At 39.5% G+C, this 23854-nt stretch overlaps 1 protein-coding gene across 1 annotated transcript in view; it reads left to right on the top strand.

Annotated features, from left to right (window-relative positions):
• The first annotated feature begins 2179 nt into the window (after positions 1–2179).
• The window catches only part of gab3 (GRB2 associated binding protein 3), a 125153-nt gene continuing 103478 nt past the window's right edge, over positions 2180–23854 (top strand). The window contains exon 1 of the mRNA XM_063060930.1: positions 2180–2397. Within this exon, the coding sequence (XP_062917000.1) occupies positions 2326–2397 (72 nt within the window). The 5' untranslated portion in view covers positions 2180–2325. The remainder of the gene's footprint in view (positions 2398–23854) is intronic.

Genomic DNA, 23854 nt, shown 5'->3' with positions numbered 1-23854 from the left:
AAAGAAATTCCACACAGCACTGACATAGTACTTTTAATATTCTTTGATATAGAGAAGGGTAAAAACTAAGAAATTATGTAAAATAACTGAAAGACCAATTCTATAAAAGAGGTTAACATTTATAGAAATAATTTGGGTATGATATACCTGGAGTGGAGTGAGTTAAAGTTGGAATTTTCAGTTAAACCTGACTGCAACACAGTGTGAATGAGTGAGAGGGGCAGTGTGGTGGGTATGGTCTTTGTAATATTAATTAGAAACTAACAGAAAGAAATGGACCATATTAATATTGATTGAAATATGAGATATGAGAAACTGAGATGAATGATGGCAATGAGTCAGAAAGTCACTAGAACACTACAGCACAGGAACAGGCCTTTAGCCCAGCTATTATTCTGCCCAGTCCCATCGACTTCAACCTGGACGGTAACACTCTGTCCCCCTCCTATCTATGTACATATCCAAATTTCTCTTAAATGTTGAAATCAAATTTGGATCCACAACTTCCACTGACAGCTAGTCACCACTCTCTGAATTCCCACTCATGTTCCCCTTAAACATTTCACCTTTCACCATTAAACCATGACCTCTAGTTCTAGTCTTACCCAACCTCAGCAAACAAAGCCTGGTTACATTTGCCCTATCTATACCCCTCATAATTTTGTAAACCTCTCCCCTCATTCTCCTACGCTCTAGGGAATGAAGTCCTATAGCCTGTTCAACCCTACCCTATAACTCAGATCCTCAAGTCCTGGCTATATCCTTGTAAATTTTGTCAGCACTTTTTCAATCTTATTGATATCTTTCCAGTAGGTAGGTGACCAGAACTGCACACAATACTCCAAATTAGGCCTCACCAGCATCTGATATAACTCAACATAATATCCCAATTCCTGTACTCCATTGCCAAAAGCTCCCTTTGTGACTATATCTACCTGTGACACCACTTTCAAGGGATTTTCATTCTCTATTCCCATATCCCTTTGTTCTATCACACTTCTCAGTGCCCTACCACTTACCGTGTAGGTCTTACCCTGATCTGGCTTTCCAAAGTGCAACACTTCACACTTGTCTGCGTTAAATTCCATCTACCACTTTTCAGCCCATTTTTCTCAGTAGGTCTAGATTCTGCTGCAAGCTTTGAAACCTTCCTAACAACATCTGCACTCCCAATCTTGGTGTCATCCGAAAATTTGCTGATCCAGTTTACCAAATTATTATCCAATGGTATTTACATCAGGTCTCTGCCAGGTTCTTCAAATGTATGAAAAATGAAATATATTATAACTTAGTTTGAAGAAGAATATTGATATATAATATTGAAGTTTCTATTTGTAATTTGGATATTGGAACTATTGGTTATTGTGCCTGCAGTACATATATTGCTTGGGGGCGAAAAGTAGCATTGCTAACATTGACGTAAGTCTTTTAACGTTGTGAAACTTGCTAATGGGCTATAATTTTGGGCATGCTGTAATCCTTCCGTCAGGATCTTACAGAAGCGATGGTGCAGGACGATGGGAGTAGGCAGTTTAAATGAGTTGGCACGAACTAGATGGGCTGAAGGGACTGTTTCTGAGCTGTACTTTTCTATGAGCCTAAGTTTTTTTAACGCCTCAGATATATTAATACAGAAGACCGGCAGGTGCGATCAGAGCGCTAGGGGAAGCAAGTTCGAAAGTAGAAATAAGAAGTCGTGTAGAACAGAAAATATTTGTTGTATAACGGCAGTGTCGGTTTTAATATATATTGTCATCACCGTACGACAAAAAAAAAACTCCGGATTTTTACTACTTACCATGACCTGCACTAGACTTGTATAACGGAGAGGAATGTTTAATGCACTTGCGGAATTGTATATTGTGTAAATTTCAATTCGATTTTTAAGCCCAAGATCATTTCACCAGTGATTGCACTCTGTGTAAGTAACTGACATATCGCTTTTCAAAATACAGGAATAACACAACAATTAGATTTTTATCTCCCGTAATTCTAACATTGCGCCCCGAGGGTCATCGGACAAACGCTATCAGTCTTCCTTTCTGCATTTTGAAAGGGGAGGGTATGATGAGTATTTGTTGTTTACCTAACGTCAGGCCATGCTGTGACTATTATTGGATAGCTTTGTATAATGGGTGGGAGAACTGGTGTATGCGGTTCCTCTCACTGCTTCCGCCTCCAACATAAGGAACTTGTGCCATTAGACAGATGAGAGATACTGTGATGGATTTTACATTGCATTGTGTGTGGAGAAGCTGAGTGACAGCAAAATCAACCCAAAACATTATACCGCAGAACGCAAGTGTCTCCCATCCACTTGCAGTCATGAGTGTAGAAGACGTCGTATACACTGGCTGGCTCATCAAATCGCCTCCAGAAAAGAAATTAAAGCGCTATGTAAGTAAAGAACTGCTTTCAATTGATTATTATTTGATACTGATTCAGTTCAGATCTGCTACAGAACAGCAGGAGAAATAACAGAACGTTGTGCAGGAGGGTACTTTAATCACGTATTGCTCTGATCGTGGTAATATTTCACTATATAATTGTGGCCGAAATAAATGATGTATTAACCTATGGACTCAAGCTGCTTCGGGACGTACATGTTGCTTTGCAACATAAAAATCATTTAAACCAGCTTCGTTAGTTGCATTGATTGTGTTGTAAAAGTTTTTTCGGCTACTGTGTTTTTCACATGGGTTTGGTTGGGGGTTGGGGACTCGCTGCCCTCACTCTATAGCTAACCGTTCGCCTGTTTTTCTGAGAAACTTGGGCGTGTTTTCAAAACATCACCAAATCGGAAGCTGTGCCATAAGGTTGCTAGCGCACTCCAAGCTGCGATTCAGCTGGAACTTGCACACAAAAGCGAGAGTTGTTATTTAATATAGTTCACAACGTTGCAATTGCAATTAGCTGAGCGTGGACACAACGCAACCGGTTATAAATGGTGTCGCGGACCTCACAGTGTTCCCAAAGTCTCTTTAGAGAAGACGCGTCAATAATTTGAAAACAATACTGGGGTCACATGCAATCGACATTGTTGATGATCTATGGCAGACACTTCAGGAATAGCGCATGTAAATGATCTCCACTTAACAGAAATGTCTGGGGGAGGGGTTGTTGTGCTTGGTGACATAAAGCTATGATTTTATAAACATGATTAATTTGGCACTTCTTCATTTGTGATCCTAGCCATATGCTCCAGTTTGCTAATCTTTTAGGAACATGACTCACAATTGCACCCTGGATCAGCGCTGCCGTGGGAAGTTGTCTTGGTGTAAAGCACCGAACAGTGACATGTACTTATAACTTTATGTGGTATTATCCCATAAGCCGAAGAGCCAGCTCTGCTAACGGACATATGCAGAATGGATTAAAATATTGAAGTAATCGAACTATTCTATTATTATTACGTATTACGTAAGATAATGTTCTATGGCAGGGCTGAACTGTCGTAAGAGAAAGTCATGTTTGGAAAGATTTGGAACAAGTTTGTTTTTGTAACCGGGCATCAATTAAGTAAGTCGATGCCTGGTGGAGATTTTGCACAGGTGACAGAATTTATCATTTGAGTATGTGATAAATAACTAGCAAACGGCTGAGTTATGCAAACCATTCTGGATGACTTGGCAGCCTCCGCCGTCCTTGGAAGGCTATCAAGCTCCGTCAAAAATATGCTCTGCAAAATAGTCATAAATAAGGTTCAGTGCTACGAAATCCCAGTTTAGCCACAGTTGTGTGTGTGTGTGTGGAAAGGCAAGGAAACGTATTTGCAAATCAAAACAACCTCAATTCAGTGGTTAAATTGAATTTGTTTACCATGATGCCTCCAACATTTGTTATACAAAACAGTGGATTTGCATGTGAGCTCTGGGTTCTTCCCGTAAGTAGCCGTTTTCAACGTGCGGTAATTATGCCTGGTAATACATGCCAGGATACTCATTGTCGAAAAGCATAGAAGGGATCCCCTCGGCCCACCATATCCATGGTGACCTTTCGTTCTCCGTCAACACGAATTCCATTTGCTGCATTGGGGCTGGTATGCCTTGCCTATTTAAGTGCGTGTCTAAATATCTCCCAAACGTTGTGATTGTATCTGATTCTAACCAGTCTCCTTCACTCCAAGGAAAACAAGCTTAGCATGTCCAATCTTCTCCCATAACCAAAGTGCTGTGATCCCATCCTTATGAATCTGCTCTACAGTCGTTCCAGAGAAATCACAACCTTCTTTATTGTGTTGAGAACGGAGCTGTACACCATAATCCAAGTGCAGCCTAAAAGTACAGTTTTTTTAAAGTTACAATATAACCTTTCAACTTTTGTATTCTGTGTTCTGCCCTATAAAGACAAGTGTGTGATGTACTTTCTCCACAACTCCATCCATCCCTGTTGCCATTTTGAGGGAACTATGACCTTTGACCCTACTACTGTTCACCACATTCCCAGTTAATGATTTACTGTATACTGTATGCCATACTGCTATTTGATTTCTTAAAATGCATCAGCTGAACTTATTGGGATTGAATCCCATCTGCTAATGGTCCACCCAATTTTCTGTTTGATTTATGTCCTGCTGTTGGCTTAGCCAAACTTCCTTACTCTTCATGGTCTATTGAAAACAACTTGAAAGAGTAAGAGGAGACTTGCCTATCACACACTGCAGCCCTTTTGCAGAAGGTTCTCCCATTGTGATGATGGGAGTGTGTTTCAGAAGACTGATGTAGAAATGATAAGGGGCTAACTCAAAATAACGTGTGACTTTGAAGAGAACACGCTGGCAATGGTGTTTCCAATTGAATTTCCTGATGGGAGACCTTATTGGCTTAGGAGGTGCTGTCAGAGTAGCCCAGACAAGTAAGGATAGTACACTTTGCAGATGGTACACATTGCAACCATGTTGCACTAGTGGTGGTGATAATGATTGTTTAGGATGATGGAAGTGGTGCAGGTAAAGAAGTTTGCTCTGTCCTGAAAGGTGTCCTGCCTGTTAATAGCACTGCAGAGCCTACTTAACATTACTGATATGTGTATTGTAGATCAGAGAGAGGCTTTGGGGTATTATGAGATTAGTCATTTGCCACAGGATTCCCATCTTTTGATGGGCTCTTGATATCTCAGTGTTTAATCTGATGATCCGGCTATGCTTCTGATCAGTGGTGAACCCCCTCACTACATGAGGAGTAATTCAATGATGGCACTGCCAGTGAATGACAAGGATAAGTTTTTGGAGTGTCATATTCCTATTATAACTATTTGCATTAAGTTATGTGTGATCTCAAGTCTTTTCCAATGATTTCCATTGTTGCTAATCTCTTACTTATTCTGAATAAAGAAAGTTTGCATCGAACTATGCTCTTACTTAGTAACTATATCATTCACAGTAAAATCGGCAGTAAAATTGTTGTAGTTATATGCAGCTACCCAACCACCTTGCCAAACTTTCTGACAACCTGACAGATAGACCCCAGTCTGTATGGCTGGGAAGTTCTCTGTCCGAGATGGTAGTGAGTGGTACTGGAGCATCACAAGGGCTGTCCTTTCTCCATTTCTGTTCACACTGTACCCCTCAGACTTTCAGTACAAATCTGAGTCTTGTCACTTGCAGAAGATCTCTGTTGACTCTGTGGTGGTTGGGCATATCAGAGATGGGCAGGGATCGGAATACAGAGGACTGGTGGACAAGTTTGTGGAGTGGTGCGGGACGAATCACCTTCTCCTGAATGTGGCCAAAGCCAGGGAGATGGTGATTGATCTTAGGAGGAAGAGGACTGTTGTGTGTCCTGTGTACGTTCTTGGAGAAGAAGTTGTAGTGGTGGAAGAGTACAAATACTTGGATGTTCACCTTGTCAACAGACTTGACTAGAAAACTAACACCTAGGCTGTTTACAAGAGGGGTTGAGTAGACTCTATTACCTAAGGAAGCTGAGATCTTTCAATGTGTTCAGCAGGGTGTTGGAGATCTTTTACCCGTCTGTTGTAGCGAGTGCAATCTCCTTTGCAGCTTTATGTTGAGGGAGCTGTATTGGTGTTGGTGATGCAAAAACACTAAATAAACTCATCAAAAAGGCTGGATCCATCCTTGGCTACAACCTGGACCATAACCTACTGAATAAGCAGTGGAGCACCCTTTTGAACATGCTCATTCAACTCTGCTGTCACAGTTATCATTACAGAAAATCTTTCCTACCAAATGCAACAGGCATATAAAACAGTTCATCTCTGTGCAACAGGAGAATACACATCATAATACAATAGTCTCTGTTTTATTAATTCATACATTATTATTGCACAGTATTGCACATTATTGCACATTGGTAAATTATTATCGTGTATATTATTCTGTATTTATTACTAGTTGATATTATTATATTTATTAATATTTATTATTGCTGAGTGTGTTTACAAATGTTGCTGGTGTAATGAAATAATTACCTTCTTGGGATCAATAAAGTACTTACTATTATTATTTAAACCAACAAAAGCATTAAGACTGCTCCTCCCTCTCCCCAAAATATCACCCTTGAATTAATATTCCTCTTGAGCAAAGCTGTACACTGGCTGGTTTTTCTGCTTTTGCAGATAACATGATCAATCCTGATTCTGTCTCCAACCAGCAGTGCAAGTTCCACATGTTTCAGCAGGAGTCATTAGGTGAAGGTTAACAATATGTAACATGACAAATTATTCACATTGTCAGAAGGTGTAAAAAAACTCCTTTCATGTCAAGCATTTTGATTCTGTTTGAGCTATATACTTATTATATATGAGCTATTAGAGTATATATGGAAGCTATGAAATATGGTCATGGAAGTTGTAGTATTTGAATTTTCACGGATGTGATATTATAAGTTTGAAGTAAAACTTTCACTTAAGCTACTCACATTTTCATGAGCTTTCAGTTATTGCTGAAGACAGGACTTCCGGTGTGACATTGCCACAGAGCCACAGAGGGAAAAAATTAGCCAAGAATCCTGTACTTATAACTGAAAATATAAGAATATATAAAAAACATGAGGAATGGAAGTTGATAGAAGCCATGTGATCATGAAGTCATCAAGAAGGGAAGACGGCCCTTCACTAAGTCCTAGCTAATGGTCAAGCACCCATTTAGATTGTTTCCATTTTATTGCCCTCAAATTGATGCCAACTCCTCCCGGATTCTAGCACGTATCTACACGCAAAGGGCCATCTACAGTGGTCAATCGACTAACTAATTTGCATGTCTTTGGATATGAGAAGAATCTGGAGCACCCAGAGGAGACAAATATGGTCAGTAGCAGAACATGTACATAGAACGTAGAACATAGAATAGTACAGCACATTACAGGCCCTTCGGCCCACCATGTTATGCTGACCCTCAAACCCTGCCTCCCATATAAGCCCCCACCTTAAATTCCTCCATATACCTGTCTAGTAGTCTCTTAAACTTCACTAGTGTATCTGCCTCCACCACTGACTCAGGCAGTGCATTCCACGCACCAACCACTCTCTGAGTAAAAAACCTTCCTCTAATATCCCCCTTGAACTTCCCACCCCTTACCTTAAAGCCATGTCCTCTTGTATTGAGTAGTGGTGCCCTGGGGAAGAGGTGCTGGCTATCCACTCTATATATTCCTCTTAATATCTTGTACAACTCTATCGTGTCTCCTCTCATCCTCCTTCTCTCCAAAGAGTAAAGCTCTAGCTCCCTTAATCTCTGATCATAATGCATACTTTCTAAACCAGGCAGCAACCTGGTAGATCTCCTCTGTGCCCTTTCCAATGCTTCCACATCCTTCCTATAGTGAAGTGACCAGAACTGGACACAGTACTCCAAGTGTGGCCTAACCAGAGTTTTATAGAGCTTCATCATTACATCGCGACTCTTAAACTCTATCCCTCGACTTATGAAAGCTAACACCCCATATGCTTTCTTAACTACCCTATCCATCTGTGAGGCAACTTTCAGGGATCTGTGGACATGTACCCCCAGATCCCTCTGCTCCTCCACACTACCAAGTATCCTGCCATTTACTTTGTATTCTGCCTTGGAATTTGTCCTTCCAAAGCGTACCATCTCACACTTCTCCGGGTTGAACTCCATCTGCCACTTCTCAGCCTACTCCTGCATCCTATCAATGTTTCTCTGCAATCTTTGACAATCCTCTACACTATCTACAACACCACCAACCTTTGTGTCGTCTGCAAACTTGCCAACCCACCCTTCTACCCCCACATCCAGGTCGTTAATAAAAATCACGAGAAGTAGAGGTCCCAGAACAGATCCTTGTGGGACACCTCTAGTCACAATCCTCCAATCTGAATGTACTCCCTCCACCACCACCCTCTGCCTTCTGCAGGCAAGCCAATTCTGAATCCACCTGGCCAAACCTCCCTGGATCCCATGCCTTCTGACTTTCTGAATGAGCCTACCATGTGGAACCTTGTCAAATGCCTTACTAAAATCCATTTAGATCACATCCACTGCACTACCCTCATCTATATGCCTGGTCACCTCCTCAAAGAACTCTATCAGGCTTTTTAGACACGATCTGCCCTTCACAAAGCCATGCTGACTGTCCCTGATCAGACCATGATTCTCTAAATGTCTATAGATCCTATTTCTAAGAATCTTTTCCAACAGTACACTGCATACAAATCCATAGTACTGAAGTTTATGATTGAGGCCAGTCACTGGAACTATAAGGCTGCATCTCTACTACCTGTGCCAGTGTGCCCACCATGCCTTTGTGCCATCCTTCAAATCTGTTCTGACATTCATTGAGAACAAAGTTTATTCAATATATCAATTCTTCCCCAGGAAAGGCCAGATTGATTTCGTTCAACTTGAGCATGGATGTTCCAAACTTCTTCAGAAGTCCTTGCTGGGGTCATTTGGACAGTGTTCTGAGATTGGACTCCTGCTTGAGTCTAGTTGCTGAGTTCCAGCTCCTTGCAGTTTCTCAGTATTTGCGCTGGAGAATCTTGCTGAACCTGCACTAGGCTAGACCTGACCCAAGTTAGCAAGTGATAATTTCAATGGAGTGGAACAACTGCTAAGTGAGAGATATAAAGTTCAGGTAATTTACATTTTCTGAAACTTACGTGTATTTAAATATTAACTTAAAAACAGCAAACTATATCAAAAGCAACACACACAAAATGCTGGAGGAACTCAACAGACCAGGCAGCTTCTATGGAAATGGATAAACATTTGACATCTCGGGCTCAGACCCTTCTTCAGGACTGGAAAGGAAGGGGGAAGATGCTATAATACTATGTGAGGGAGGAGAACAAGGATAGCTAGAAGGTGATAGGTGGCCCAGGTGGGTGGGAGAAGTAAAGAACTGGAGAGGAAGGAATCTGATAGGAGAGGAGAGTGGACCATGGGAGAGTGGGAAGAAGGAGGGGTACCTGGGGAGGTGATAGGCTGGTGATAAGAGGTAAGAGGCCGGAGTGGGGAAAAGAATAATAGGGAAGGGTGGGGGGGGGGAGAGGAAATTGATGTTCATGCAGGTTGGAGGTTACCTAGATGGAATATGAGGTGTCATGCCACATTGAATTCTATCTGCACCATATGAAAATACACTAACATATTTACCAATTTTTTGTGTTTAATCAGATGGTAAGTTTAAAACAAATTATTAACACATCAAATTTTAATAGGTCTTGAATATCTTTTAATGCTTGTAAATATCAACATTCCAAGTTCTTTGATAGTAATAAGGTTGATTGTAAGCCATTGCTAAGGGAATGCTTGTTACTTATGGCAGGGGTCCTTGCACTATTCTGGGCCTTGCCGTTAGAGGCTGGTTGTGGAGACCAAGTTTACACGAGATCTGCTGCAGGGAGATACTGATGAGAAAATACCGTGTGCGGATGGCTTATGGCTCCTGATCAAAATTGAACAGAAATATCTCACATGCCAAAAGTGGTCAATTGGCCATTTGTTGTGCAACCCATTGTTTTATCATGTCTACTTTCTGCCTTACATTGCCCTTTGATTTGCAAAGTATTTAAAAAACCATTGATCTCAGACTTGAATATAGTGAATGGCATCAGTAGCCCTCTGGAATAGCGTGTATCATAGAAACGTAGAAAACCTACAGCACAATACAGGCCCTTACATTTAGTTTAGGATTCACCAGGTTGATATCTAGGCTGAAGGGTAGACATTTGAGAGCTTCATCGTCTGCTACATCCATTTGCAGGCTCTTTGCACCTTCATGACTGACTTTCCCAAATACCTTCCATCTATCACTTACACAAAGTAATTAGTGTAGCAGTTCACGCAATGGATTTACAGTGTTAGTGATCATCGATTACCCGAGTTCAGTTCCCATCTGCCTGTAAGGAGTTTGTACATTCTCTCCGTGACTGTGTGTGTTTCTTCCAGGTGCTCTGGTTTTGTCCTACATTCCAAAGACATACACATTAGGGTTACTGAGTTGCAGTTTTTTTTGATGGTGCCAGAAGAATGGTGGCACCTATGGGCTTCCCAGCACAATCCTTGCTGATTTAATTTGACACAAATGACGCATTTTGATGTTTCAATGTATATGTGCCAAATAAAAGCCAATCTAGTCTAATCTATTGGTTGACGGCCCTCTAATGTTTCTTTTGACATTCTTGTGGTAACAACTTGCCAAGTTGGAAAATAATTATTTATTCCTACATTCATATTTCTCTTCTATAACCAGTTCGTTTTGCATCCCAACATATGATCAACAGCTTGATGAGCCCTAATTCATGTAAAACCCCTTGAGTTGTTTTCAATTGTTTTTTGAAACTTCAAATGTATGAAATCCATTGGTTTCTTCTGCTTCTGCTTGGTACTGCGCAAGCACTGCCGGACGGCTGTTATAACGCGCAGTTGGTGTGAACGGTGTGGGAGTTAAATTGTAAAGTAAGCATTTTTAATTAGAACCCCTAAATCGATTTGATTGAGCCTATCTTTAAAAATATTAATGTCAGAAATACTGTAGTTCTTGTTTACCTGCCTACAAGATACAGCTTAATGATCTGCGTTGTTTGTAAAACAATTTTTACATTTCATAAACAGCTCTCATTGTACTTCATCATAATATCTTCCCTTGTGCCAATTTACTATGTCCTTAATAATAAATTCCTGATAACATATATCAGGTTTACTGGTTTATAATCCCACTTTCCTTTCTTCCTCTTCTCCTGAGTGATAGGGTAACATTTGTTCCCTTCTAATGTGAATCAAGGAGTCATGTAAACTTTATAGCGCAGAGTTGTGCATTTGGCCCATTGCACCTAAAAAAAGAGCTACTCAGCCTAAGCAAACACACGAAATGCTAGACGATCTCAGCAGGTCAGGCAACATCTATGGAAAAGTGTAAATAGTCGACGTTTTGGGCCGAAACCCTTCATCAGGACTGGAAAAAAGAGATGAGATATCAGAGTTAGAGCATGGGGAGAGGGAAGAAAGAAGTACATGGTTGTAGGTGAAAGGTGAACCTGGGAGAGGGGGAGGGGTGAAGTAAAGAGCTGGAAAGTTGATTAGTGAAAGAGATAAAGGGCTATGGAAGGGGAATCTGAAAGGAGAGGACAGAAGGCCATGGAAGAAAGGAAGGGGGAGAAGCACCAGAGGATGGTGATGGGCAGGTAAGGAGATAAGGTGAGAGAGGGAAATGGAAATGGGGAATGGTGAAGGGGGGGGGGGAGCAATTACCAGAAGTTCGAGAAATCAATCCTCATGCCATTAAGTTGGAGGCTACCCAGACTGAATATAAGGAGTTGCCCTTCCAACCTTAGTGTGGTCTCATTGAGGTGGTTGAGGAGGCCATAGACTGACATGTCAGAATGGGAATGGGAAATAGAATTGAAATCGTTGGCCAACAGGATCCTGTTATTTAGCCTAATCCATTCTTCCAGCATTTTGTCTGTTCCCCTGCAGTTGTTAGTGTTTCACATGCACATCTAAGTGTACGTGACAAATAAAACAAACTGCTGCAGGAATTTATTGGATCAAGGAACATCCGTGGACAGAAATAGATAGTTAAGATTTTGGGGTCTTAACCCAAAATGTCATTTGTTTGTTTCCCTCCTTAGGTGCTGCTTGACCTACTGAGCTGCCCCAAATGTTTGTGTTTTGTTCCAGTAGATTTTTGTCACAAATCTACTGTAAAGATGTTTGTTGAGGGTTACTACCAGATTTTTTTCATCATGAGTTCCTGACCCCAGCATCCACCAGGTAGCGTTTTATTTCTTATCTCCCTTCTAAACCTTCTGCCAACAAATTTAAATTTAGACCTTTCATTTTGAATGCTTCTGCTAAGAAAGGAAGGTCCTTCCCATTTATTCAATTTATGGTCTTCATAATTTTATACACTTGAGTATATCACGCACCGGCTTTCAGTCCTGTGAACTGCCTGGTATATCTCCGCTGCACCCTCTGCAGGGCAATTACATCTTTCTTGTCATATGGTGGTAAAAATTGTCCACAGTTCTCAAGGTTGGTCTAATTTATGTTTCATCAGTTCTAGCTTAATTTCCTATTAATAATACCAATAAAGTACTCCACATCGTTTTAACCATCTCCGCAATCTGACATTTTGTATTTAAGTAACTGTGGACATTGTTGCAACCCCATCACTATCCTTCAATTTATTCTTTTTTCCCTGGTCTTATTGCAAATCCCTCCATCATCAACACCACTACCCATTCCCGAAGCCCCCAAACCCTAGCCTCTACCCTCTAGCTACCACATGCATTTCTTCACACTTTTCTGGATTATATTCTATTTACCAATTTGCTCCACAACCAATCAGCCCAATATTTTGTTTCATTGCCTGCTATCACTAATATACATAACAGGAACTAAATGACTGCTAACGGAGCCCTGTGGAACCCTCTCATAATTGCCTTTTAGTCAAAAAGACACCTGTGAACTTTTATACTTTACCTTTTGCCGCCCTACCAATTTTGGATGGAATTTGACTCTCTTGCTTGAATCGCAGGGATTGTACTTTCTGACCAGCCTACAATGTGGGATCTGGTCAAACGTCTCGCTAAAAGCCATGTAAACAGCATCAAATAAACTGGGCTCATCAGTCATTCTTGTTATCTTCTCAAAAAAAATCAATAATTTTAGGCTATAAATTGGTGCTGATTGTCCTTGATTGTGCATTTTAAATGAATTTCATATGCTGTTCCTGAGAATTGATCCCAATAATTTTCCCACCATCAAGATTAAAACTAACTGACCTTTAACTACAGAGTTTACTCTTTCTTTCCTTTTAAATAAGTGCACATTTCACTGAAAATGGGCCTGCAAATACACAAGATCATAAAGAAGGCATTTAGCAAGCTGACATTGATCGCTCAGGCCATCCAGTTTAGGAGTAGCGACATTATGTTGCGGTTATAAAAGTCATTGATGAGACTGCACTTGGAGTATTTGAGCTGCTTTGGGCCCATATTGTAGGAAAGATATCATCAGGCTGGAGAGGGTGCAGAAGAGATTTCCAAGGATACCACCTGGACTACAGAGCCTGAGCAATAGGGAGATCCATGCTGGATCTTTATTGCTTGGAGCATAGGAGAATGAGAGATGACCTCACAGAAGTTTATAAAATCACGAGGGGTATGGATACGTTATTTTCCCCAAGGCTCAGGCTTCCACAACTAGAGATATAGGATAAGAGGGGGGAGATTTATAAAAGATCTGAGAGGTACCTCTTTTACACCGAGGGTAATTAGTACCTGGAATGAGCTGACAGAGGAAGAGGTCAAAGTGGATGGAGGTGCAACATTTAAGGGGCATTTGGGTAAGTACATAGAGGGGAATGGTTCAGAGGGTAATGGGCTGAAAGGAGACAATTGGGAGTAGCAGGGAGAATGTTGTGGTTGGGCTGAAGGGTCTATTTCTGTGTTGTATTACCCAATGATTCTCTGGTTCTAAATAATGCCATAGCATTAGAGTTCTCTGATCCTCCAGTAATCAGTAGCCAGATAATCCCATATTTTGCAAAGGTAACCATATGTATTCATTAAGAACCTGACCTTCATCTTGCACCCACGCATATAACTTACCTTCTTGTTCCCTGATTGCCTCTACTCATTCTTTGCTTATATTCTTGTTTTCACAAAATTTATATTCTTTGTTTTTATTTATTTGCATTTCTGCTTTTTTGTTATACAGAATAATTTTTGTTGTATGGAAGAATTATTAGGTTAGATCTTGGCACCATGTAGACCTCCAATTAATTCACCCAGGGGCTAATATCCCTCAATATTGAACTGCATTTTCTGGTTCAATTTTATCAAAAGATTTTTGCCCTTATGCTTGAGAATTGTGCGGCTTTAACAAACAACTTTAGGTGCTAAAGGGTATCTTCTGAAGTGTGTGATGACTACTCTATGCTATGGAATATTTTAGAGTAATATAACTTAAATATAAACCTTGTGATTAATTAATACAACAGTGTGAGTCACATGGGACAACATCAATACCATTTGAAATGCACTTGCAATCAATAAACTCTGAAATACATTAATACCTTTATTGTCTATGGTCATTTGCAGTGTCATCTCCACTGATGCAGGATTTGAACTAATTTGATCCAGGTATTCCCTCTTTCTGGAGTGGCACAATAGCATAGCAATTAACGCCAGTGACCTGGGTTCAATTCCCATCATTCTTACCATGACCATATGGATTTCTTTTGAGTGTTCTGGTTTCCAAAGGCATATTGGTTAGTAGGTTAATTGGGTGGCATGGGCTCATTGGGCTGGGAGGGCCCGTGACCGTGCTGTATCTCGAAATAGATAGATAGGGAGAAAGAAAGAAAAGTAACTACTCAAAAAAGAGCACTTCTTAAACATCTTAAGACCTGGAAGACGTATAAATGACGGACAAGTCTTAGACACAGAATACACCAAATTATAAAGCTAAAATTATCCTTTTTGAGCAGTGAGTTTGATCTATTCTGGATATGAAGAGGTTGCTGTTAGCATGTTGTCTGGTGAGATAATGTGTTGGAGAAGTCTTTGTCCCACAGATTTGGAAAATTTCCACTTTACACATATAAAGGACTCAAGTACTGCATTTCGAAGCAGTTAAATGCCTCAAAACTCTGATGACGTCAATAAGCTCTTATTATTTCAAAGACATCTGAACCTCTTGCTGTGTTAATCACCTATGAGTCCATGTGTTGCAGTTTCTCTATTTATCTTTAGTAAAGGGGGGGGATATTTGATTCTAAGAATCAGATAAAATGTGAATTTGACTCTTAATCAAGGTATTACGTACAGTTAGATAAAGTTAAACAGTAACAGCTCATTTTAAATTTACATGCATAGAAATTTGATTTCTTTGTTCACTAGTTGGTGCTATGTCAGCAGTTCGGTTTTTTCTCTGCAATCAAATTAGGAAATTGGCCAAAAAGATATTAGAAATGGCAATGGATAGTTTATATCTGGAAAGTTGTACCAATGTGCAACTTGCACATTTCCTGAATGGACCTGGATAGAATGGCTGTGGCTTCCTACAACCTTCTGCACATCAATCTGAAGAGGGCATAAGTCGTTAAAGGCGCACTCTCCTATGATGTCCAGAAATGAGTAACCATTACTACTATCAAGTAGACAAAGACTGCAGCCACTTGATGAAGAGATCAAGGATTCTTATCAGAGAAATATCAAGAGAAAAGTTCTTGCATAGTAGGGAAAGCCTGCAAAATGATTGGGGCTGTCCCGGGAAGAGCCTGGTAGGAGGTGGTTCTAGTTGTCCCCTTCAGGGGTGGGAATCCTGAATCATTAAAGCAATGCCAAATTTCATGTCGTTACAAGTTATAAGCTGCTTATAGGCCACCAGAGTAAATGAATCAGAGGTTTATTTGATCGGCATTGATGGTCATGGAGAGGAGAGTGTGAGTTATCTGGATTCCCCTCTCTTATTGCTAGGAAATTGTGGTGCTTTTTAGATTGTAACATGGGGAGGGTTGCATAGTTTGGATTGAGGTATGCAATTTAGCTGATTGGTTATGGCATGTGTTCTTCCCTTTGTACCTTCTAGCCCATGCTGTCCTAGTTAAAGCTGTCCTTATCCGCTTCTAATAACTTGCTCTTGCTTTCCTTTAGTCTTTGCCTCATGCTTCTCAGGCTTTGGGTTTGCCTGCTGCCGTACCTTTGTTCCTTTGGCATCTGTTACTACTATTCATTATTAGATTGCATAAGCGCCGCATCTCCTGATGATTATCTCCACACACACTGGGTGTACATTGCAGAGCAATGGGATCTCATCTTCAGATGTCCTATGGAGTAAAACTCAACAGCGGGGGTAGGATGGCTATTGACAAGAGAAATAGAGTGGAGCACTTGGCAACCCAACCCCTTGTACCCCCACCCCCCCAAAAAAAATTTAATCCACTGCAATTTTGCAGAATTGTTCAGTATTTTAGTCTCCCTGGGAATGAAAAAGTCATATACATAACCAACTTCAGGAAAATAACTCATGATCCATAAATATATTGGCCTGCAACTGGGAGACGCCAGCAATATTGTTAAATCCCAGTGCCTGAAGTGCCACCTGTTTTTCCTGAAATGAAAATGTATGAAATCATTTACTTTTGCATACAATGCATGGATGACTCATCTGATGCATCAGAGAGAGGCATCAGAGATTAACTGCAGGCACTTGGAAAGATCCTGTGGTGGGGACATTCGGAGTCAAGGTTATCATGACCCTCACAAAGAGAGCATTTGATTCCAAAAGCATTAGCTTAATTTGTTAAGGGTAGAAGTAGAATTTGTGAGAATACAGTGAAAAATGCCAGGCATGCTTGATCCATCTTCCAAGGTCATTTATTGAAGCAATATTTATTAATGCAATCTAACCCAAGTTAAGTTGCTTTGTTCAGTTTATGTCCTGACCAGTCCACTTGCTTGGCAACATTGTTTTGCAATTTCTCTTGTGACTGTTTCAATTTTTGCTAATTTTGAAGTTTGAAGGGTTTTTAATTCTGCTGGTATCCTGGTATCTTTTTTGCCTGTGAAGTTGATTCCTATTGACATTCAGTTTTATAGATGTAGATCATATTACCCAAATGGTCACACTCGATTTTTGAGTCTCGACATGGAGATACAGGTGGGCTACTTAGCTTTGGACTTCAAAGTTAACTCTTATGTATGCCCAACATCTCACATTCTTTCTAGCAGAGAAACCTTGGCCTGTTTTCTCATCTCATGTCATGTCAAAATACCAGAGTAAATTACAGCGTACAAACTGCTACTCCATCTTAGATTTAGCAAATTCAACACACTCAACAGTCTTCCGGTCAAGATGTGCCCACTTGCAATCAAATCACAAACAAGAGAAAATCTGCTGATGCTGGAAATCCGAGCAACACACACAAAATGCTGGAGGAACTCAGCAGGCCAGGCAGCATCTATGGAAAAAAGTACAGTTGACAGACGGGTCAACTGTACTTTTTTTCCATAGATGCTGCCTGGCCTGCTGAGTTCCTCCAGCATTTTGTGTATGTTGCCCGCATACAATGCTCCTTTGGTCGACATTTTCTGGATAGATCATGAAACCATATACTTCACAAATTTTATATATTTTACATTTGCTTTTTGCCTTGGATATGATTCTGAAGGACAATAAGAAAAACAGCATAGAAACAATTAAAAAACCTTTTGATTAGAGGACTCCTGTGATTTGAAGCAGAGTGGACTGAACGAGTAATTTGTTGTGACAGCTCTAAATTTGGAATATGGTAATGCAAATTCTTAAGGCAATATGGGATGGAAGAAAATTTATTTATTTTTTTCCATTTGCATTTTAAATTTTGAAAGTACCATACTTTTTGTGGAATAAATAGTAGTGATGGAATTTAAATGAAAGTTTAAAATAATCTTTCCATTTTACTGTGTGGTTCAGACTGTATTGTGTTTATCAACTGAAGTATGTAATGACCAAAGTTTAATGCTTATTAAACATAGAAATGTAGAAAACCTACAGCACAATACAGACTTTTCAGCCCACAATGCTGTGCCGAACGTGTACTTACTTTAGAAATTACCTAGGCTACCCATAGCCCTCTATTTTTCTTAGCTCCATGAACCTATCCAGGAGTCTCTTAAAAGACCCTATCACATCCACCTCCACCACTGTCGCCGGAAGCCCATTCTACACACTTACCACTCTTTGCATAAAAAACTTACTGCTGACATCTCCTCTGTACCTATTTCCAAGCACCTTAAAACTGTCCCCTCTCATGTTAGTCATAACAGTATATTGTAACAGTTTAGAGTTAAATTCTTTCGCAATGTTCCACTGATTATATACAGTGTATGTATGTATGTGTGTATATATATGTGTGTGTGTGTGTGTGTGTGTGTGTGTATTGTGTGTATATATATATATATAAAATAGTTAAGTTAAAGTAAGTAGTATAAAATAACAAAAAAGTAGTGAGGTAGTGTTCATTGGGTTCACGTCCATTTGGAAATCAGATAGTAGCGGGGAGGAAGCACAACCTATATGAAATCAATTTATTTTATTACTTTATAGGAAACTAAAGGTTAAATGGTGATATCAGAGATTTTCTAACTTTTACCGAGCATCCATGAACAAAGTTTTGAAAGCAGAGTTTACCAGTGTTCAATAATTGAAAGAAATTCTTGTTAATAATTCAAGTTCCCTTGTGGTAATAAAGTACTGTTTGCAACATCATGCACATATGTTGAGTAAAGTGCACTGGTTAACACTTTGTTGACATCTGTAATGTATTTATGCTGAAAATGTGATCATGAAGAGACAACCCTTGTCCTCAACCAAAAGCAGGACCAAGAGGAAGGTGGTGGTGGTGGGGGAAGGGAGGTGAACAAGGAAAGCCGTTCTGAAATATAAATTGTAGAAATAACTCCACTGCCAAAGCTGCAGGGCCTATGTTCTCACATAGGAGAGTTGCACCTTCATTTCTGACTATCTTTCTCACTGGTTATGCTTCTGTTAAGTTGGATGATGTTGCAGCATGTTTTCTTTGGCCAGATAAATTGCTCACAAATCCAAACTAGTGGGAAGGTGTTGGTCTATGTCTAAATGTATATCCTGTACTTCGATGAGGTTCACAGATGACATATACTGTGGAGGATTAGCTGTGCTATTTTGTTTCTGAAATCCCTACTTTTGTTTGGATACCGGGGTTCATTTTTATTTATGATGCCCTCTTTTTGTGATGATAGTTGTAGATAATTCATCAGACGAATTGCTCTGTTTCTACCAATTATTAGTTTAAGTTAAACATTTGCTGAAGAAGGCGTCCATTCAAAAAATATATGCAAAATGTGCAATTACAGTTATATCTACTTCATTTGAGGGCAGGATTAAATCCCTTGGACCTGCAGTTGATTTGAACTTATACAGAATGTTTTAGGTTTGTTTTTATTTACTGGTTCATGGGATATAAGGCAAACACTTACTGCCCATCACAAGTTGCCCCCTCATTTTAGTAGGCAGTTTAGAAGTAATCATTTTGTGGGTCCAGATTTAACAATATGCCAGCTCAAGACAGGGTACTGAATTTAGATTTCCTTTCGTTGCTAACACAGTAAGAGGCATAAAGTAACTTATAAGAAACCTTTGCCCATTGTAGAACTGTTTAAAAGCAAGGGACATGGGTTTAGAGTAAGGGGTAAGAGACTTAATGGGAATCAGCAGAAGATGTTCATTCATCTCTGAGTTGTAGGAATTAGGAGCACACAGCCTTATGAAGTGATAGAGGTAGATACTGTTCACAATATATAAGAAGTATCCAGATAAGAACCTGAATCACCCAAAGCACAGAAGGCTAATATAATTGATTTAGGTGGCTACTTGATGGCTTCCATAAGCATATTTCTGTGCCTTGTTTTTTATATGACTATGATTTTGCCAGTAAATATTGGCCAACCATTTCAATTCCTACTCCCATTCTGACATGTTGGTCTATGGCCTCCTCTTCTGTCATGATGAGGCCACTCTCAGACTGGAGGAGCAACACCTTATCTACCTAGCCTTCACCTTCATGACATGAACATCAGTTTCTCCAATTTATGTTCATTTTTCCCCTCTCCCTTCCCCCTTATTCATTTCCCCACTCTGGCCTCTTACCTCTTCTCTTCAACTGCTAATCACCTCTCCCTGGTGCCTCCCCTCCTTCTCTTTCTCCCATGATCCACTCTTATCTCCTATCAGATTCCTTCTTCTCCAGCCTTGAATTTTCTGCTTATCATCTCCCAGTTTCTTGCATAATCTCCCCTCCCCACCCACCTGACTTCATCTATCACCTTCTGATAGGTCCTCCTTCCCCTCCCCCACTGTATTCTGGCATCTCCCCCCATCCTTTCTAGACCTGATAAAGGGTCAACCGCTTATTAATTTCCATAGATGCTGCCTGACCTGCTGAGTTCCTCTGGCATTTTGTATGAGTTGCTCTGGATTTCCAGTATCTGTAGGATCACTTTTATGATTATCACCAAAAAGGATGTTTTTTTTTGCAATAATCAATAATTTTATTGTTAGTAATACCATTATTTTGTTCCAGGTTTATTTAATTTCTTAAATTTAAATGACGCAACTGCTCTATTGGGATTTCAACTCATATTTCTAGATCAGTAGCCCAGCAAGTTAAGCACTCTGCTGACTTGCCATTAGCAGCAGACTTTGACCTGTCTGCTGAATTCAAATATAATTTCGAGGGATTAAATTACAGACAACACCTCCCCATTTTATCAAGAGAACTTCCATTCTGTATATTTGAATGAGATATAATTACTTTGCTCAGAGGAAAGTTAATTACAGGAAGTCCGTAGTATACTGATCCTCTCCTCATTGTTAGTAGAGCTTTAACACAATCATGAAGATGAAGGGAAACCAGCATAATGAATGTCTGAAAATCTTTTGTGACTAAATTGAAGACAAATATAAATTTGTGCAATTTACCATGGCAATCTCACCAATTAAATTACATTTTAAGAATGCTCCTTTGTCAGTTTTTCTTATCAGTTCAGTTCTAGTTATTTCAACAGAAAATAGGTTTTGAAAAACTTTTTACATCAACTGATACAGTGGGTTTTAACAATACATACGGTTGAGTAGATTAGTTTGAAGTTCCTTAATTTACTACTACTTTCCCTAATGTAGTTCCCCTTAATTATAATTATTCAGTAGTCAAAACAATACGTTTTCTTGGAATTGGTTTCCCATAACAACAAAAATAAAATTAGAAATGCAAATAATGGTACACCTGAGAAGACTTCCAATGGATTGTTAATCTCCTAGTTTATTACTTTGAGGTGGGATTGCCCGTTTTGTTACAAATGCCTGTTACGTACGCCAAACCTCAAAGCTGCTTGCCAAGTTTCTGACTGTTTAAGAAATGTGCTTTTGGACCATAACTTACAGTTTCCAGTAAATGAGGAGGAACTCCTCAGAGCCTCAGAGCAGTTCCAGTTTGAAGGGACTAGCACTTAGTTTCTGATTTTAAGAAAAATGGCACCTGCATTTTAAAAGGAAGTTGCATTGTATGCAGCTGCCAAACAGAAAAAATTAATATTTGGTATATCACCATTCTGACTGTTTTATGAATTTTTAACCCTTTACCATCTTATTATTTTTGTTAGAAAATGCAGCAGTTTCAAGATGTTACTCTTTAATTTGTTTCATTCTAGCACTTAACCTTGCTGGTTTTTGACTTTAAAAGGAATAAAGATCCCTGACATGGCTCTCATCCAACTATCTTTCTTACTGTGGAGTTTTTACTTTTTCTTTTTTTTGGAAATGGTTTCCTTTCTGTGTTTGAATATTGTCCAAAGGTTGGCTGCGTTGTCTCTTCACATCTGTTGTCCAGAATCAAAAAGAATTGTTTGATTTTTTAAAAATCTTATTGCCAAGGGGAGTCCTGGTGTTCAATTGCGGAGGCAATCTTAATCTTGCAATTCACCTTCTGCTGACTCACCGCAGTGGGCAGAAGGATTTTATTTTTAGTAAAATATAGGGTTAAAACTATCAACATACTCTTACTCCCACAAAAACAAATGTGGACAAAAGATAAAGAGGAAAGGACTATGGGAGGTTCCTTTTCGCAGTAAAAGGAATTCAAAACATGTTTTTCTCTTTTTTTAACTTGTAAGTAGCTGATGCAGTTATCTGGTGTTTGGGGCTGCCTCATTCTCAGGAATTATACATGTCCACTTTCTGATTATGGAGAGATTACAATGACTAGCAGAAGTCACATTCTCATGAGTCACAGTAGAAAGTAAATTTGGCAGTTTAAAAGGAGCAAATTGGAAGTTAGTGACGGTAAACAAATGAGTCAATTTAGAAAATACATGACAGGTATATGAATATTTGAAGAATTTCAGAGATTTTTTCATTGTTCATGTTGGGAATTTTGCAGGGAAAGTATGCAGCTGGTCAATGAAAGAAGTTGGAAGGAAGTTGCTACAAAACAAGTAGATTAGTAAATACACTAGTTTAACATCAACAGCAAATTGAATTTAAATAGCCCTGTTAAAATCTAATAGAAGTTTTTTTTCTAACAGAAGTTTTATTAAAGAAAAAATTTAATACTTGCCGATATACAGTATTAGAACACATTACATGAACAAAAAGATTCTGTGGAGAATCTCGAAGGAGGAGAATGAGGTGAAAATATTTAACGATTAATCTCTTCTTAAATTCTAGAAATCCAGGGTTTAGACTGCTAAGGATGCTTACCAGTGCAGAGTGTGAGAATAGTATCATCTAGGATTTTTGCAGTTGTTGAGACTGTAGTACACTGTAAAGAGGTTAGGACAACTGGTGGAAATTGTCAGAATCCCAGACCATAATATAACCTCTATCTTATTCCCTTTTAAAAATTCATTGGATTAATCAAACATTCAGTTAGTCTTTCCTCCTCTTTGTTAATTGTTGCTTATATATATACACACACTGTATATTACATCAAAGTGCAACATCTACAGTCTGATAAGCAAAATGTTGAGAAAGGGGATACTTATCAACGATCATAAAAATACTGAGTTACCTTGCAATTTCTATAGTTGTTTGTACTTTGTTGCCTATTTAAATATCTGATGAAGTGAGAGGTACAGTACATCTCAAATTTAGTCTTGGTTGGCTTTGTTAACAAACATAAAACGAGAGCTGAAATCATAATAGCCATCAATGCCCATGAACAATGAAGAAGAAAACACATCCATGGTCTTTGCTAGCAAGTGCTACAGACTGCAGAAATAAGACGTGGTGTGATGGTTCAGTGTTTGAATCAACAGGCAACTCATTGCCTGAGTGTAAGAAGTTGACTTATAGCATCTTTGAGAAGAATCTTTCAGCATACAAGCCTCATCATCAGTCAGCATGCTTCACTGAGGTGCATCACTCTTTCCTGTGTTATGCCGTGAATGCTTACTAGATCAAAGAGTATTGTTCTATTACTTCAGTGGCAATTCGTTCATTCTCCCCGTGACCACGTGGGTTTCCTCTGGGTGTTCCAGTTTCATCCCACAGTCCAAAGATATACCTGTTAGTAGGTTAAATGTTCATTGTAAATTGTCCTGTGATTAGGCTAGGGTTAAATTGGGGGGGTTTGCTGGGCAGTGTGGAGGGTGTGGCTCAAAGGGCTGTAAGGGCCTATTCCATGCTATAGCTCAAATAAATAAACAAACAAACAAGCAAATAACTAGTATTATTAGTGGATTTTACCAATGTTGGTGGGTGTGCAGCACAGTTCTGCTGACTTACTGCTTCAGCAACATAGCTTTAAGATCCTGATCTCCTGTGCCACTTGCATGGAGTTTACGCATTCTGAAAATAACTAAATGGGTTTTCCCCACAGATGTTTCTTTTTCCTCTCACACC

Source organism: Mobula hypostoma, chromosome 10, assembly GCF_963921235.1.
Source record: "Mobula hypostoma chromosome 10, sMobHyp1.1, whole genome shotgun sequence".
NCBI lineage: Eukaryota > Metazoa > Chordata > Chondrichthyes > Myliobatiformes > Myliobatidae > Mobula > Mobula hypostoma.
This window is presented reverse-complemented; position numbering and strand designations above follow the sequence as displayed.